Raw genomic sequence first — 18,645 nt, forward strand, 5'->3', positions numbered from 1 at the left:
GTATCCACTAGTCAGTGGTAGCACATAACTATTTTTGGCTGAAGAACAATGAATGGGAAGTCAAATCACTGAATCTAATAGATTCAGTCAAAAATCTACTGCTACTTCTTCCATAAATGTTTGATCCCAAATCATGATTTACTTAAAAAAAAAAAAAGGCTCTGGGATTCTTATATAAAACTCAATTACTTTCATTTCATTTATTACTTTCTAAAAAGCTTAATCATGCAGGTAATTCAGGTAGTTACAGTTAATAAGATGACACATCTAGAGAAAGCAACTATTAGAATAAAGTAGAAAGAGAAGATAAAAAGCAAATATAATTTTACTGTATGACAAATCTCACTCAAATAGTTTTCTGCTTATTGAATAACTCTTATGGTGCACTATTTTTAAAATTTTCAACTTTTTACACATTATTCAAAAGGTGCTCTTAACAGATTTAGTGCTGAAAATGCTTCAAATTGTCAAGTCCGATGAGGGGGATATCAGATTATTTTATTTTGTATAGCTCAGCTATAAATCATGAGCTATATAGGTGAAAGTTACTGAACAAGATAAGCAAACATATGTTGAGTTTCGAAAGGTTAGTTAACTTAGGAGCTGCAACTTACCTACGTAACAGAGCTAAGCGATGCTCACAGCAAGAGCACAGAGGCACAACAGTAAAAGGAAAGGGCAGTTGGATGTGAGGTGGTAAGGACTCCTGGGAATTAACTTCAAGTTTAAAGAATAATTGTTGGCACTTATTGCAACTGGGTAAAATATCACTCACTGGCTTAAGCAGGTATTGATAAGAAAATAACAAAATATTCCTTATGCGTTTGAATAATAGTTTCTTTTTATAAAAATTCACTTACTTGATTGTCTTTTTCATTATCTTTGATAACCAAATACCTCAATAAATTCAACGAAGCCATTATCCTGTTAATTAAAAAAATATGATTTGTTACTTACAGTACGATTTTACATAATCAGCAAATTCAGTGAATAAAGGTTAAGTTAAAACCTTGGGTATATTTCTACAATTATGTTTGGGCATCCAAAACTTTTCCTTTAAAATGTTTTATCACACATCTTCTTTCCTTAACATAATTTATTACTCTTGTTCTCCAAGTTCACAAAATTTAAATGTGAAAATTACTATTCTCTTTTTCCCCAAGGGAGACTGATGCTGTTGCTGCTGCTGTTAAGTCGCTTCAGTCGTGTCCGACTCTGTGTGACCCCATAGACGGCAGCCCACCAGGCTCCCCCGTCCCTGGGATTCTCCAGGTAAGAACACTGGAGTGGGTTGCCATTTCCTTCTCCAATGCGTGAAAGTGAAAAGTGAAAGTGAAGTTGCTCAGTTGCTCTTTGCGACCCCATGGACCATAGCCCACCAGGCTCCTCCATCCATGGGATTTTCCAGGCAAGAGTACTGGAGTGAGGTGTCATTGCCTTCTCCACCAAGGAGACTTGTTATCTTTAATGTTTGAAAATACCATCTTTTGCTTCTTGAATTTTAAGATTCCTTTTATACACAACAATTTCTCAACATTCATTCTAGTAATACTAAAAGGAATATTACATATTGTATATGAAAAAAAAGATGTATGTCTTAGAAAACAAAACAATAAAATCCAAACATATAAGCAACTAAACAACAAAAATTACTTAAACATGTAAATATGTAATTCTATAAAGTAACCATTAAACTATAAAATCACAGGAAATTATGTTTTATTTTAGTTTAGGTTCCCAAAACAGGGGTTTCACATTTTATTCTGAATTTACTATGTGAACCTTAGTAATGGTCACCTCACCTATCTGAGTTTTGCAGTAGATCTGTTTCAGCACCCTCTGGGAGAACGAGTACCAAATCCAGAAGGGAAATCAGCTGTGGTCCTGTAAACCATTTGTTATGTGTTTTCTGAGAAGCAAAAGAAAACATGAAAAAGGCTTTAAATAACAGGTTGATAAATACATGTGTTTTCCTAGTACCTTGATACTACAAAAACTAGCCATTACACATTTTAAATACATATTTTTAACTTTGATTTCCATTCACTATTTCCAGGCACTTGGAACAAACTCTGCTAGTTTGAGAGCGTTGGTATGCTCTTTCTCTGTTCTCTATATGGAATTACTGAGTATTTACAAAGAGACTTCACAAGTATGTAGCAAAACAAAAAGAAATCATATTATAAGAATTAATACAATTTAAATCTATAGTTAACAAATTTCAAAATCAGAGTAGAAATGGGGGGAAAATATACAATCATACCTCATTTTACTGCCTTTTTTTACATAGTGAAGGCTTGTGGCAACTTTGTGTCAATTAAGTCTATCAGCACCATGTTTCCAACAGCATTTATTCACTCCACATCTGTGTCACATTTTGATAACTCTCCAAAATTTCAAACTTTCATTATTATATATTTAGCAGGGTGATCTGTGATCAGTGATCTTTGATGTTATTATCATTAACTGTTTTGGGGCACCATGAACCATGCTCACAGAAGACAGTGAACTTGAAAAGTGTGTGTGTTTTGACTGCTCCAATGTCTGACTATTCCTCTGTCTCTCTCCCTCTCCTTGGTCTTCCCTGTTTCCTGAGACACAACAGTCCTGAAATCAGGCCAAGTAATAACCCTACAATGTATTCAAGTAAAAGGAAGAGTCATGTAAGTCTCATTTTAAATCAAAAGCTAGAACTGATTAAACTTAGTGAGGAAGCATGTCAAAGGCCAAGCTAGGCCTCTTGTGCCAAAAACAGTTAGCCAAGTTAGCCTAAATGCAAAGGAAAAGTTCTTGAAGGAAATTTAAGAGCTACTCCACTGAACACACAAACAATAAGAAAGTGAAACAGCCTTATTGCTGATACGGAGACAGTTTTAGTGGTCTGGATAGAAGATCAAACCAACCACAACATTCTCTTAAGCCAAAGTGTAATCTAGAGCAAGGCCCTAACTCGTCCGTTTTATGAAGGCTATGACGTGAGAAAGCTGCAGAAGGAGTTTGAAGCTAGTAGATGCTGGCTCATAAGGTTGAAGGCAAGCAGCCAATCCCAGACCTAACAGTGCAGGGTGAAGCAGCACGTGCAGATGTAGAAGCTGCAGTAAGTGATTCAGAAAATCTAGGAAGGTAATTTTGGGCTTCCCTTGTGGCTCAGATGGTAAAAAATCTACCTGCAATGCAGGAGACCTGGGTTCAATCCTTGGGTTGGGAAGATCCCTAGAGGAGGGCATGGCAACCCATTCTAGAATTCTTGCCTGGAGAATCCCCATGGACAGAGGAGTCTGGCAGGCTACTGTCCATGAGGTTGCAAACAGTTGGACACAACTCAGTGACTATGCACAGCACAGAAAGGTAATTAATGAACATAGCTACACTAACCAAAAGATTTTTAATGCAGATGAAAATAGACTTATACTGCAACAAGATGCCACCTAGGCTTTCACAGCTGGAGGAGAAAATGCCTGGCTTCAAAGCTTCGAAGGACAGACTGACTCTCAAGAGTTAATACTTGGTGGCTTGAGGTTGAAACTAATGCTTACTTTTTACTGTTCCAAAAATCACAGGGCCTGTAAGAATCATACCAAATCTACTCTGCCTATGCTATATAAATGGAACAATAAAACCTTGACAACGTATTTGTTTATAACATGGTTTACTGAACACTTTAACCCTACTCTTGAGATCTACTGCTCAGAAGAAAGATTATTTTCAAAATATTACTACTGTTCACTGATTATGTACTTTGTCACTTAAAAGATCTAATGGAGATGTAAAATGAGATTACTGTCCTCATGCCTGCTAACCAAATATCCATTCTGCAGCCCATGGAAAAAGGAGTAATTTCAACTTTAAAGTCTTACTCTTTTAGAAATATATTTCATAACGTTATTGCTTCAGAGACAGTGATTCTTCTGATGTAACTGAAAACCTTCTGGAATCATTCATGATTCATGAGAAAAGGTCAAAATATCAACATTCACAGGAATTTGGAAGAACTTGATTCCAGCTCTCACAGATGACTTGGAAGAGTTCAGAACTTCAGTGGAAGGACTTCCCTGGTGGTCCAGTGGTTAAGAATCCACCTTCCGATGCAGAGGACGTAGGTTCAGTCCCTAGTCAGAGAACTAAGATCCCACATGTAACAGGGCAACTAAGCCCACATGCCACAATCAAAGAAAACCCACATGCTACAACGAAGGCCCAGCACAGCCAAAAATTTTTTTAAAAAAGGAAGTAACAATAACTGTGGTGGAAACAGCAAGAGAACTAAAATTAGAAGTGGAGCCTGAAGATGTAAATGAACTGCTGCAATTCCAACGATAAAATCTGAACAGATGAGGAGCTGTTTCTCCTAGGTTGGCAAAGAAAATTGTGTTTTAAGATGGAATAGATTTCTGATGAAGATGCTATTCAGACTGCTGAAATGACAACAAAGGATTTAGAATATTACACAAAACTTAGTTGATAAAGCAGTGGCAGAGTTTGAGAGGACTGACTTCAATAATCAAAGAACTTCTATGATGGGCAAAATGCTGTAAGACAGCTTCGTATGCTGCAGAGAAATCATTTGTGAAAGAAACAGTCAATCAATCTGGCAAACTTTACTGCTGTCTTACTTTAAGAAATAGTCACAGCACCTTGATCAGTAGCCATCAACATTGACCTTCCACTAGGAAAAGGATGACAACTCCCTGAAGGTTCAGATGATGGTTAGCATTTTTAAGAAATACAGTATTTTAAAATTAAGGTATGTACATTGTTTTTTTTTAAGACATAATGCTACTGCACTTAACAGATTAAATGTAGTCTAATTAACTTTGATATGCACTGGAAAACCAAAAATTTTGTGTGACTTGCTTTACTGAGATTTCTGCTTTATCATGGTGATCTGGAGCCAGACTCATACTATCTCTGAGGTGTGCCTATACCCTAATATTAGAGATAGAAAAGGTCCATAGCGCAAGATTCCACATTAATGTATTCCACAAATGAATAAATAAGTCCTAAAAAATAAAAGAATAAACTGATAATTGACACCTTAGTTATGCTCTTACCTTTAATGAAATGTCAATTTGATTTTTGATATTTTGAATAATAAAGGCCTCCACACCTGAGTGATTACTTGTATTCAGTAAGCACCTTTAAAGCAAAATTACAATACATTTGAAATTATCCTGGACTGCATTATAAATTAAATACTGATAAAGTTTTACAAATTCAAATGGGCCATGTATTATTTGCAGAAATAGGAAAAAAACAGTGCAGACAACGACAAAGTCACCTGTTATGGCTACTGCCCTCACTAATTGGTAAATTCTATTTTAACTGGGTTTTTCAAAAAGAAATTTCAATTAAACCAAACTTGAATCTTTTTATGCATATAGTTGCAATGATCTAACACGGCAAGAACAATCACTAGTATAATAGTTTAAAAACTCCCCAAATTATTCCCTGTTTGACTAGTCTGGTTAGATTAACTGAATTGCAAAGAAAGGAAACTCAATCTGATCAACCTAAGAAGAGGGAGTTTTCTGGGTAGGAATACAGGTAGATCAGAATAGGAAAGCTGGTATAAGACCTAAGCATCAAACGGAGATTTCATAAACCTACTCTGATTCTTATCAAACAGAAATGAAGAAAAAAAGAGTGCTAGTATTGGGCAATCCCAAAGAACACTTCTTACCTAGCATGTTAACACTGCCCCAATTAGGTTTTAACTCACTTTTATTACCCAGGTATCAACAAACTAAGGTCTGCAGGCCAAATCCAGCCTACTGCCTATTTTGTTTTATTAGAATACACTGACCCTTACTACAAACACAAAGTTGAGCAGATGTGACAGAGGCTATGTAGCCCATAAAAACTATATTTACTTATGGCTCTTTAAGATAATTTGCTGATCTTCAAATCAGAGCTGCTAGAATCTTTTGCTTCTCAAAGAGTACTATTAATAAGCTCCACTATAACTCCATTAATTTCAACTGTGAATAATGGATATTATTGACATATATAAAGTTCTAGCAGAAGTCTTACCAATCTCAGTTTAATCTTTTCAGTCTACTTTAATTTTAGCATATTTCAATTAATTGAACTGAAGTATATATATGGTTATTTATTATGTAATATTCACATAATATGTATTTATATATGTATCCATAATTTTTTATTAATTCATCTCTACCTATCAAAGAGAAAGTGAAAGTGAAGTCACTCAGTCGTGTCCGAGAGTGGAATTACATGCAAAACACACCAAAATACAATAATCTTGAATAATTAATGGCATTAATTTGGTTTTCAATGAACCACACATTTCTCAATTAACCTTTGATACATACCTAAATAATGTATATTTGCCTTGTGGATCCAATTTGTTAATATACAGCTGAAGCACAGCTAAACCTTTTCTCCTCTAAAATGGAACAAATAATATTGTTACATAAACTAAAGATTAAATTATTAAAACTTTTCACTGCAACTCATTATTATTTAGTCCCAGATATTTACATACCAATGTCTCAATGGGGCAGAGGGTCATTATTTTGACTAAGCCCTGGAAATAAAAAAAAAATTTATTTCAAATATTAGATTATATTGACTACAAAGAAACAACTGTATTATTAATGTATACTAAAAATTCAGAGAAATGAGGATAAGAGATTTAAAGCTGAAGTAATTTTTGCCTTAACCTCTCATTCTACTGTTATGCCCACAGGAAGCTAAGTACAATCCATTTTGTAACTGATACTGAGTGGGTGTTACCAAGTGTATAGTTAGAAGCACATAGTAATTTTCAATTATGTCTAGGGTGGCAAAAGAAATGAACTCAAACATATAGAAATATAATCCACTAATTTAAAATAATCAGACTTATTATATACTAACAGAAGGCAGAAAAACATTTACTTTTGCTTTATAGACTTTGCCAAAGCCTCTGACTGTGTGGATCACAACAACTGTGGAAAATTCTTAAAGAGATGGGAATACGAGAAAACCTGACCTGCCTCCTGAGAAATCTGTATGGAGATCACAAAGTAACACTTAGAACCGGACATGGAACAACAGACTGGTTCCAAATTGAGAAAGAAGTACGTCAAGGCTGTATATTGTCACCCTGCTTACTTTACTTAAATGCAGAGTACATCATGCAAAATGCCGGGCTGGATGAAGCCCAAGCTAGAATCAAGACTGCCAGGAAAAATATCAATAAGCTCAGATACACAGATGACACCACCCTTATGGCAGAAAGTGAAGAACTAAAGAGCCTCTTGATGAAAATAAAAGAAGAGAGTGAAAAAGTTGGCTTAAAGCTCAATATTCAGAAAACTAAGATCATGGAATCCGGTCCCATCACTTCATGGCAAATAGATGGGGAAACAATGGAAACAGTGACAGACTTTATTTTCTTGGGCTCCAACATCACTGCAGATGGTGACTGCAGCCATGAAATTAAAAAACGCTTGCTCCCTGAAAGAAAACCTATGACGAACCTAGGCAGCATATTAAAAATTAGAGACGTTACTTTGCCAGCAATGGTCCGTCTAGTCGAAGCTATGGTTTTTCCAGTAGTCACGTATGGATGTGAGAGTTGGACTGTAAAGAAAGCTAAGTGCTAAAGAATTGATGCTTTTGAACTATGGTGTTGGAGAAGACTCTTGAGAGTTCCTTGGCCTGCAAGGAGATCCAACCAGTCCATCCTAAAGGAAATCAGTCCTGAATATTCATTGGAAGGACTGATGCTGAAGCTGAAACTCCCATACTCTGGCCACCTGATGCGAAGAACCGACTCACTGGAAAAGACCCTGATGCTGGGAAAGACTGAATGCAGGAGGAGGAGACAACAGAGGATGAGATGGTTGGATGGCATCACTGATGCAATGGTCATGAGTTTGAGTAGGTTCTAGGAGTTGGCGATGGACAGGGAAACCTGGTGTGCTGCAGTCCATGGGGTTGCACAGAGTTGGACACAACTGAGCGACCGAACTGAAACTGATTTTTCTATATAAATAGTGGAAAAACAATTTGCTAAATTGACATCTAAGACCTATTTGGCTATGATAACAAATAACTAACAAACAGGGGCAAAACAAATAACAGGAGAGAAAACAAAACGTTTTTGTAGTAATGAATTATATATGCCTTGATATAGTCCTGAGGATCTGAGTAATGATAAAGTAAAGGAGCTTCATTGTGCAAGGTTCCTACAAAACCAAAGTGTTAAAGAAGAAAGCTGTATTTCCCACTGGATGCTATACTGTCAAATATAGTAGCCAGTAGCCACATATAGCTGCTGCTGTTGCTGCCAAGTCACGTCAGTCGTGTCCGACTCTGTGCGACCCCAGAGATGGCAGCCCACCAGGCTCCCCCGTCCCTGGGATTCTCCAGGCAAGAACACTGGAGTGGGTTGCCATTTCCTTCTCCAATGCATGAAAGTAAAAAGTGAAAGTTAAGTTGCTCAGTCTGTCTGACTCTTAGCGACCCCATGGACTGCAGCCTACCAGGCTCCTTTGTCCATGGGATTTTCCAGGCAAGAGTACTGGAGTGGGGTGCCATTGCCTTCTCCTCTAGTTAAGGTTAAATTGAATAAAATTTAGAATTCAGTTCTTTATGTCACACCAGCCACGTTTCAAGTGTTCAATATGGCTAGTGGCTTTCAAACTGTACAGCACAGAAAACAGGATACTTTTACCATTACAGAAAGTTCTACTGGACAGGAAGGTACCAGAGTTTTTGAAGGATATGGAGAAAAAAAGCAGGAAAAGAGTCTGAGAAGAACTTTACTTAAGTTTAGAATAGAAAAGTGGCATTTTTTAAGATTAGAATACATATTTTACTTACCTGAGGTACAGTAAGAAAACTCTTGATTTCTAAGTACTGGTGAAGCAGACTGTTGTCCTCTATTCTCAATAAACCATTCTCCAATAGATCCTACAGATTAAAATATATGCAGAGATACAAATATGGTAACGTCAACAGCTGTATTTGTTAACATGATTGTGTATTTAAATTATAATGGTTGCAAACAAATCTTACCACTCCTTTGGAGAAAACAGACTCCTCTGTTCTGGAAGAGAGTATTAAAATTTATCAACATGGTTTTCTAAATTGCTTTAGAATTATTCTTCACTTTAGGAAAAATAAAGCAAAAATTGAATTTTAAATACTTCAAAAAAGTATATTAAGGAGAAATTCTGTTGAAGAACTTAGTCAAAATTCTTAATCCACCTTTGATCTATCTTTTGATTTGGCTACTGAAAGCAAAATTTACCATGATCAGTCCACTCAGGGCTTATTTCCTGGTATCAGATCAGTAGAATTTCAACACCAAGTGCTAAGCAATAAATTATGCCTGATATAATGCCATGTATTCTAATTGATTAATTGGTTAGCTCTTTTAAATTCTTTATATATATATATATAAAGTAATGCTTTCCATTTATTTTTTAAAGGTTTACAATTATTGTTAATTAAATATTTAAGATCCGTGGCAAAAAGTATGATCTTAGGCTCCAGGTTCTTGTTCTAACCATGAAAGGAATTAAAAGTGTTCCGTTTTTTTGCCTCAATGACAGTTTGGAAATTTTAAGACTATAGAACTGAATATTAAAATCAATACACATTCTCACTTTATGTATATAACAGAAACTATGTAAAATCATTAACACATACACAATACAGTAAATTTACAGAGTTAGTAACTACTTGTGCCAGGAGACCCTTGGAAATTCCTGCCTTGTAGGCCGGGGCTTTGGACATTTGCCACGTAACTAATCTTCCTTCACCTGGGAAGAGACGGGATTAATAAACTGTCACTAGTATTCCTACAGGACAGCACTAGGAGGCCCTGACTGATCTCAAGAGAGAGTTGCAACATGTTATAGAAAAAGAAAACAGGGCACAGAGCTGTGCGAGATTCTTAAATATCTATCTGGGAAAACTGCATACCTGTTACTCGGTAATTTTTTTAAAAAGAGAAAGTTTTTCTTCTTATTGGTGCCTCAAATGAGAAAAGCTATTGAATGATATCACTGTCAATAATCTAAGCTATAAAAGGTAGAGTCAAGACTTCCTTTCTTTTGATGCAGTTCACAGATTGTATCCATGAAGCAAAACCATGGATGAATTTCTTTCTTGACCACCTCTCCTTAGACTGGAAGAGGCTGCAGTGGGATAGAGGTATTTTAATTTACCAACTCCTGAAATAAGCAAAGAAACCCTAGAAGCAGATTACTGGAAATCTCCTTAAAAGACAATATTTTAATATTATATTTAGCTTAAAATAAGAAATTTTGTTGTGAACATCCCTTTGGTTCATTTCTGTCTCTTGTGAATACTTGCTTCACTGTTTTATAAAATTATTAATTAACTAGGGTCTGGCAAAGACAAAGTAGTTTCCCTTATCTTGACAAGGGCTATTTTAACACTATTATTTAATTCTGAGATGCCACTTAAATAATCTTACCTTTGTAAAAGGACTTCAATATGCCCCATATTAAATTGCAAAAGATATGATGGGCTAAAATAGAAAAATGTATATATAAAAACATACACATGTACTTTTAGAAGCGCATATCCACTCAGGATTACATTAATAATCCAGTTAAAAGATGATGGCAATTTAAACCACCCTATTGGCAACTGGCCCAACAGCTTCAAAACCAAGCTCAGTTTAACACTTTCTGACTCTTGTCCCAATCATTCCTTATGTCTGTTTCAACGCCTCCCCCACAACCCTTTTCACTACTGATGATTACTGGCTTTAAAAAGATTATAGGCAGTAATACTTAGAATAAAAATAGGTTTTGTTTAAACTTCACTGAAAATGTACTAATACATTAATAAATATATGTTGGACATTAGATAAATGAGTCTGATGCTATTCCTTTTAGAATACATAAACACTAACTCCTACCTTAAGACCATTGGAAGCTGATCAATACTGATGCCCTGTACAAATACTAGATATGCCAGAGAAGCCATAGAGTCTGATAACTGTTTGTCTTCTTCTTCCTCAAATTCAAGATAATCCCAAGTCTTCTTTTTCCTTCCATGATTAAAAATCATTTTGGGAAAAGGGTATCCAATTGCTGACAAAAATCCCTGTGAAATGGATAAAAAAGGAAGCTACAGCAGACACTCTACTGTGCCCTCTCCCACCCCATACTCACATCCTATATAATGCTCTCCTCTTGAGCGTGGGTAGAACCTGTGAGACTTGCTTCTACCCAGCAGACTATGGCAAGATGCCACCCCATGATCAGATTGTGTTCTACAGCAAAAGTGAAGCGATTTTTGCAGATGTACTTAGAGCTCCAAATTAGCTGATGTGAGTTAAGAAGGGAGACTATCCTCTGTGAGCCTGACTTAAGAGGAAGAATGTTTTTAAAGAGGATTCAGGCCCTCTTTAGAGTCAGAAGCTCACCTCTGCTGGCTTTAAAGAACTAAGCTGCCAAGTTATGAGGGGGCCTATTTAGAGGGCTATCTGGCAGGGAACTACAGGTAGCTTCTAGAAACTAAAAGTGGTCCCTAGCCAGCAAGAAAATGGAGTGTGTGTGTGCTCAGTAGCTCAGTCATGTCCGACTCTTTGTGACCCCATAAACTGTGTGGCCCACCAGGCTCCTCTGTCCTTGGAATTTTCTAGGCAAGAAAACCAGAGTAGGTTGCCAAATGGAGACCTCAATCCTGTAGCTTCAAGAAGATGAATTTCTGCCAACAATCTGAAGGAAGTGTGTAGGAAGATGAAACAGTTCTGGAGATAGATGGTGGTGATGATTACACAACATTCACAATTGTGAATGTACTCAATGCCACTGAACTATACAGTTAATGGTTAAAATGGTAAATTTTATGTATGTGTGTATTACTCAGTCATGTCCGACTCTTAGTGACCCCATGGACTGTAGCCTGCCAGGCTCCTCTGTCCATGGAATTCTCCAGGCAAGAACACTGGAGTGGGTAGCCATTCCCTTCACCAGGGGAATCTTCCTGACCCCAGGATTGAACCCTGGTCTCCTGCATTGCAGGCAAATTCTTTACCATCTTACCCATCAGGGAATATTTTATAATTAAAAAAATGCTTCAGAGATACCTGAGAACCTAAACATGTGAGACATACAAGTATCATGAAATGCCAGTAGACTAATCAAATGCAGAATACTCTAGTAACAACGCTCTACCGACCACTGTCTGCTAGATATGGACTGGCTAGTAGGCTCTTGTGTTTTAAGAGAAAGAGAAGCATCCCCACATGTGTTAACTGCTACAGTTTCATGTTTGTTTTAAGAGGGGAAGGAAAGAGAAAAAGAGAGACTTAAGAATCACAAGATTGCTCCTGTGCCTTTTATTCTATTTCTAATGTGCTAGAAAGCATCTGATCTTCAGTATCCAATGAAATTAACCTGAGTTTTGGCTCTACCACTTATTAGCTGTGAGATACTGGGTTAGTTCCTAACCTCTCCAAAGCCTGAGTTTCCTTATAAGGAAAATGACATAACACCTATGTCAATATTTATTGAGAAAGTTCCACCAAAAAGTTCAAGAAAGTTAAAGGCCACAAGAAACTACTAAATAGAAGTCAAAGGGAACAACAAAAACAGCTAAATCAGAACGAACACCGATGTTCCACACAATCACTAATTTATTCAATAAGTACTTGAGTGCCAGGCACTGGGCCTGATATTGTAGAGAATTAGAAAGCCAAATAAGACTTTTCCAGTCTTCAGGGAGTTAAAATCTGCCTATCCCAGATGGCTCCATTAGTCATTTCAAAACATAAAAATCAACCATGCAAACTCATCCTCAGTCACCAGCCACTGCTATTCAGCTACCAGATGCTAAATACATATTGATTTTTGAAGCTACACATTATTATAGCTATAAAACAAAAATTGACTATATTCCGATTCCAAATGTCCTCTTAATAATGAAGTTTCATTTCTTTATCCAGCCAATACTAGATGTTGTTGCTTTTTTCCCCACAGAGTAAGGTTAGCCTTTTAAAAAACTGTTATATGTAACCAGATTCTACAGTGCTGCTGTAGATGTTCGGGGTTCACCCGTGTCCCAATTAGAGCCTTCACTGTCTATCCACATATCACTCAGCTGACTTGCTCAGACCCAACACACCTGACCCTCTACAATTTCTCATGGCAGTCTTTGCCCTCTCATGAAATGTTCCTATGCTGCAACCCCTGGGGCACTCAAGCAGTACTCGACCAAAACAACTTGTGCCAGAGGGATGGCTGTGATGCGCCACATTTACCTATCCTTCAGAGCTCCTTCTCACTTCATCTCGTGCCCCAATCTCGTCTCTATTTCCTAACTGCTTTGTGCTTCTTCACTGCTGGCTCTCCTTGTAATGCTCCTTCCACTAAGATCTGAGAACCTCTTCCTATTACCCTCAACCTCTTCATAGGATGTTTGTTGTAGCTCAGTGCTCTAATTAAACCTGACTGGTTTCTGGTGGGAGCTGCTCATACTCTCCCATCTCTTACATCGCACAGCCAGTAAAGCAGCAGCAGGGAGGGGTGGTATGGGTAGAGGCTTAGTATTATCTTAGTTCTTCCTGCACTCTCAGGCAAAAGCACATTTTCCTTTGAAGCAGATGTCATACTGTCCTTTATCTGTCCCCATCTCTGTCATATGCTGACTTTCTGGTCATTTCCCCATGTTCACTGAAGGCTGGTATCTGCTCACATGCCTTTTCTCTATCCAGCTCCTGCTATGATCCTGGAGTTATGCAGATAACTCCTATAGCAGGTCAGCCTCATGGTGTTTCTGACCACTGAATTCTAATGACCTTAATTTCTAATCCATTTTGGCACCAAATTCCATCCTGGATCTCTATCAACATCTGGAGCTATTCCATATTAGATACCTAAACTCCAGCATCTCATTTTCTGACCACAATTTCTTATCTCTCCTGCCAACCTACTTATCTACCTCTGACTTCTCTAGTATTATTATGCCTTCATTTTTAACCTACCCATCTGTCCCTCCTTAATCCGCTTCTTCCCATAACCAACCAATGCACGATTATTTGAATTATCTGCACCCTATGTTTCCTTTAGCTACGTGTACCCAATAAAATGCCAGCCTTGGAAAGACAGCTACAATTCACCTTTCTACTTCAACACCCAGACAGCTGATACTACTGGAGAAAAACCACACAAATACTTATTTCTACAGCTGTGGTCGCCAACAATAGACCCCAAGTGCTCAGCACTACTGACTAACGCTTTCTTGGTCTTCTCCCTCTCTTTTCATTCCACTCAATATTCCAAACCTTTATCAGTTTCCTGAAGCCCCTGTTCAATCCTCATTTCTACCTCCTCATTCTTAAGAAATATGAGGCAAGTGGGTCTGATTCCCTTGATTTTAACACTCCATTTCTGCTACAAATTTTCCTACATGCATATCCATTCTACATGTTCTTCCTCTCCAGGTGTCCTTGATCCTGTACCCAGCTGGCTGCTCTCCTCCTGCCACATTACTTCAGTTATTCCATAACACTTTTCTTTTCCCCTCCGACGGTTTCTGCCCCTTTAGCCTATAAATATGCTCAAGCCTCCCTATCTCTCCCAATTACCTTCATGTCTTCTCTACTGCCTGCTTCCTTACTCATCTAAACTCTTCTAAAGTATAGCTTGTATCAGTGATCTCCTTTGTCTCATTTTTCATGCACTCCTTTATCTACTCAACTGATTTTGGTCTCCCACACTCCACTCAAATTGCTCTTGCTAAGATTATCAATGCCATATACTTCCTAAATCCAGCGGACGCTTTTCAACTTCAACTCTACAGACTACCTCTGCTGCATTTAACAGCAGCAATCATTTCTTTTTCCTGAACTCCACCACTTCAGTTTCTGTGGTATTTTCATCACCGCTTTGACTCTCCTTTCTTGGTCTCTCTGATGGGCTTGTTTATGAGCTGGTACCCTACAGGGTAAAGCTGAAAGCCAAGCGCTGAAGAATTGATGATTTTGAACTGTGGAGTTGGAGAAGACTCTTGAGAGTCCCTTGGACTGCAAGGAGATCAAATCAGTCAATCCTAAAGGAAATCAGTCCTGAATGTTCATTGGAAGGACTCATGCTGAAGCTGAAACTCCAACACTGGTCAGCTGATGTGAAGAACTGACTCACTGGAAAAGACCCTGATGCTGGGAAAGATTGAAGGCAGGAGGAGAAGGGGATGACAGAGGATGAGATGGTTAGATGGCATCACTGAGTCGATGGGGGTTGGTAATGGATAGGGAAGCCTGGCGTGCTGTAGTCCATGGGGTCGCAAAATGTCGGACATGACTGAGCAACTGAATTGAACTGAACCCTATAGGGTTCAGCCCTGAACTCCTTTCTCACACCGATCCACCTCTTCAGGTAATCTCATCACTCTTATTCAAAATTTGCTCCTTAAAAACTTGCTCTCTGCGGGTATTAAGATATATATACATATATATTTTAGAGATAATTGCTAATCTGGTTAGGTGTCATAATAGCATTGTGGTTATATTTTTTAAAAAGCCCTTACCAATTAGAGAAGCATACATAAAGACTCACAGATGAAATGATATATCTAGGGCTTGCAATAAAATACTACAGCAAAAAGGGGGGAAGGGATAAATTGGGAGACTGAGATTGACATATACACACTACTATATATAATATAGATAACTAATAAGAACCTACTATATAGCATAGGAACTCTACTCAATACTCTGTAATGAGCTACAATGGAAAAAATATCTAAAAAGTAGTGCATATGTGAATAAGTGATTCACTTTGCTGTATTGTAGAAACACAACACTGTAAATCAACTATACTCCAATAAAAATGTAACACATTAAAAAAAAATAAACTAACTTTACATTGCTTATCAACTCCAAAAACAATGGGGGGGGTAGGCTAAATAAAACAATATCGGCAAAAACGTTAACTGTTAAAGTGAGGCAAGGGGTACATGAGACTATGTTACATTGGTCCCTCTACTTTTATGAATGTCTTTCAATTTCCACAATGAAAAAAAATTTAAAGCACAGAACCCCCTACTCCTTGCTTGTGCATTCTCTATCTTAATTACTGGAAACTTTACCTGTCCTATTATTAAGCAAAATACCTTGTCCATAACTTCACTTCTTTACTATTCTTCTAAAATTCAGTCTATGACCAAACTTTGCAATTTCATCTACTTAAAAAGTTCTCAAATCTGCCTTCTCTTCTTTCCATTCTCTTATTATTCTCTCTTAACTCTCACCATTCTCACTTAACTCCCAAAAGATACCTAACCGATCTCCCTACTTCCATTCTTATTTCAGTTAAGTTCATCCTCCATTACAGTGGTGAACTCAAAACAGTGTGATTACATCACTCCCAGCTTTACGCTTCCACCTTTCATAGCCATCTTCTTAAAATGGGGTACATATATCACAAATGGTGAAGTCTGTACTGTTTCTAGAGGTTTATACTGTGCTCTAGCTTCCAACAATGAAGAGGCCCCAGGTTTTTATATAGTCCTGGGAAAATCCATTCCCCCTCCCTCTTCATCACTCATAACCTCTTCACTACTATTAACTACATATCTGTTTATATCAGTTACCAATCATCTCTCATCTTAGAATCTAGCTTCTCTAAAGTTCTGGCATCTCCTCTCCTAATTCCCCCATCTCTCCTCAAATTTCAAATTCTGAATACAGAGGGCAGACTATAAGGTATACACGAATTCTGACTAACCAGAGGTGTGGTGCCCCTACCCCCTGAACATGCTGAAGAGTTAACTATCTGTTAGGATCTTTGAAATATATATATATAAATAAAACTATTAAAGGAGAAAAACATCTGGAAGGTGTTGTGAGATAACAGAAAATATATATGGGTTCCTGCTACTGGTTGTTGGCACAGTGTTCCTCTTGTTGTTCACTTGCTAAGTCATGTCCTAACTCTTTGCAAGCCCAGGGCTGCAGCATGCCAAGCTGCCCTCTCCTTCACTATGTCCCAGAGTTTGCTCAAATTCATGCCCACTGAGTCAGTGATGATCAACCATCGCATCCTCTCCCACCCTCTTCTTTTGCCTTCAATCTTCCCCAGCATCAGGGTCTTTTCCAATGAGTTGCCACTTCACATCAGGTGTCTAAAGTACTGGAGCTTCAGCATCAGTCCTTCCAAAGAATATTCAGGGTTTATTTCTTTTAGGATTGACTAGTTTGATCCCCTTGCTGTGGGAAGGACTCTCAAGAGTCTTCTCCAGCACCACAATTCAAAAGCATCAATTTGGTGCCCAGCCTTCTTTATGGTTCAACTCTCACATCCATACATGATTACTGGAAAAACCACAGCTTTGACTGTACGGACCTTTGTCAGCAAAGTGATGTCTTTGCTTTTTAATATGCTGTCTAGGTTTGTCATAGCTTTCCTTCCAAGGAGCAAGTGTCTTTTAATTTCATGGCTACAGTCATTGTCAGCAGTAATTTTGAAGCCCAAGAAAATAAAATCTGTCACTGCTTCTACCTTTCCCCCTTCTATAGTGATGGGACTGGATGCCATGATCTCAGTTTTTTGAATGTTGAGTTTTAAACCAACTTCTTCACTCTCCTCTTTTATTTTCATCAAGAGGCTCTTTAGTTCTTCTTCACTTTCTGCCATTAAAGTAGTATTATCTGCATATCTGGAGTTGTTGATATTTCTCCCAGCAATCTTGATTCCAGCCTGTGATTCATCCAGCCCAGCATTTTGCATGATGGTTCAGGGTTCCTGAAACCCTTATAATTTTCTAAGTGATAAGAGCACTAGGAACATCTGTTCTAACACTGGTGTTTAACCCTGTCCCTGACAAAGGGCTCTAAAACCTCTGTAAATTTCTGTTATAAGACACTAGAAGCATCTTTTGTTCTAGTAGAGAGACTCTGAGTGGGCACTAAGATGGCTCCTGGGTAGGGGGTGGTAACCAGAAAGAACAGGCCATGATTAGAAGCTTGGAATTTTGAGTACCATCCCCCAGTTCTAGAGAGGGGGAGGGACTGGAAATGGAGTTAATGTTTTATTATGTCTAAATGAGGAAGCCTCAATAAAATCCCCAAAATATGAATTTCAGAGAGCTTCCAGGCTAGAGATCACAGTGTCCTGGGATCGTGATGTATTCCAACATCATGAGACTAGAAGCTCCTGTGCTTGGGACCCTCCCACACCTCGGCCTATGTATCTCTTCATCTGACTGTTCTTCTGCATCCTTTGTCATATCATTTACTAAACTAGTAAAATAAAGTAAAGGTTTCCTCTTAATTCTGTGAGCTGTTGTAGCAAATAATCGAACCCAAAGAGCAGGAGGTCACAGAATCTCCCATTTGTAGCCAATCCAGACAGAAGTTGCGGGTAAACTGGGAACCTAAGACTAGCAATTGGCATCTGAAACAGGGAGCAGTCTCATGGGACTAAGTCCTTAACCTGTGGAATCTGATACTATCTCCAGGTAGTTAAGTGTCAGAATTGAGTTAAACTGTAGGATGCCCAGTTGGTGCTGCAGAATTGTTTCATATGGAGGAAAAAAACCCACACATTTTGTGACCAGAAATGTCAGAAGTGAACTGTTTTGAGTGAAAGTAAAGGAAAAAGACACAAGAAAACTGCAGAATTTTCCTGTATAGGTGTTAATATTATTTAT

General features: G+C 37.9%; 1 protein-coding gene across 2 annotated transcripts in view; it reads right to left on the bottom strand.

Moving 5' to 3' along the window:
• The window catches only part of GLMN (glomulin, FKBP associated protein), a 45,889-nt gene that overhangs the window by 13,079 nt on the left and 14,165 nt on the right, over positions 1-18,645 (bottom strand). For both annotated transcript variants that reach the window (XM_018045755.1, XM_018045756.1), the window contains exons 8-16: positions 10,907-11,094; positions 10,457-10,510; positions 9,028-9,058; positions 8,833-8,922; positions 6,506-6,547; positions 6,333-6,406; positions 5,052-5,136; positions 1,803-1,909; positions 861-924 (exon numbers count right to left, since the gene is read on the bottom strand). In XM_018045755.1, the coding sequence (XP_017901244.1) occupies positions 861-924; positions 1,803-1,909; positions 5,052-5,136; positions 6,333-6,406; positions 6,506-6,547; positions 8,833-8,922; positions 9,028-9,058; positions 10,457-10,510; positions 10,907-11,094 (735 nt within the window). The remainder of the gene's footprint in view (positions 1-860; positions 925-1,802; positions 1,910-5,051; positions 5,137-6,332; positions 6,407-6,505; positions 6,548-8,832; positions 8,923-9,027; positions 9,059-10,456; positions 10,511-10,906; positions 11,095-18,645) is intronic.

The sequence above is a fragment of the Capra hircus genome, chromosome 3 (genome assembly GCF_001704415.2).
Source record: "Capra hircus breed San Clemente chromosome 3, ASM170441v1, whole genome shotgun sequence".
Taxonomy (NCBI): domain Eukaryota; kingdom Metazoa; phylum Chordata; class Mammalia; order Artiodactyla; family Bovidae; genus Capra; species Capra hircus.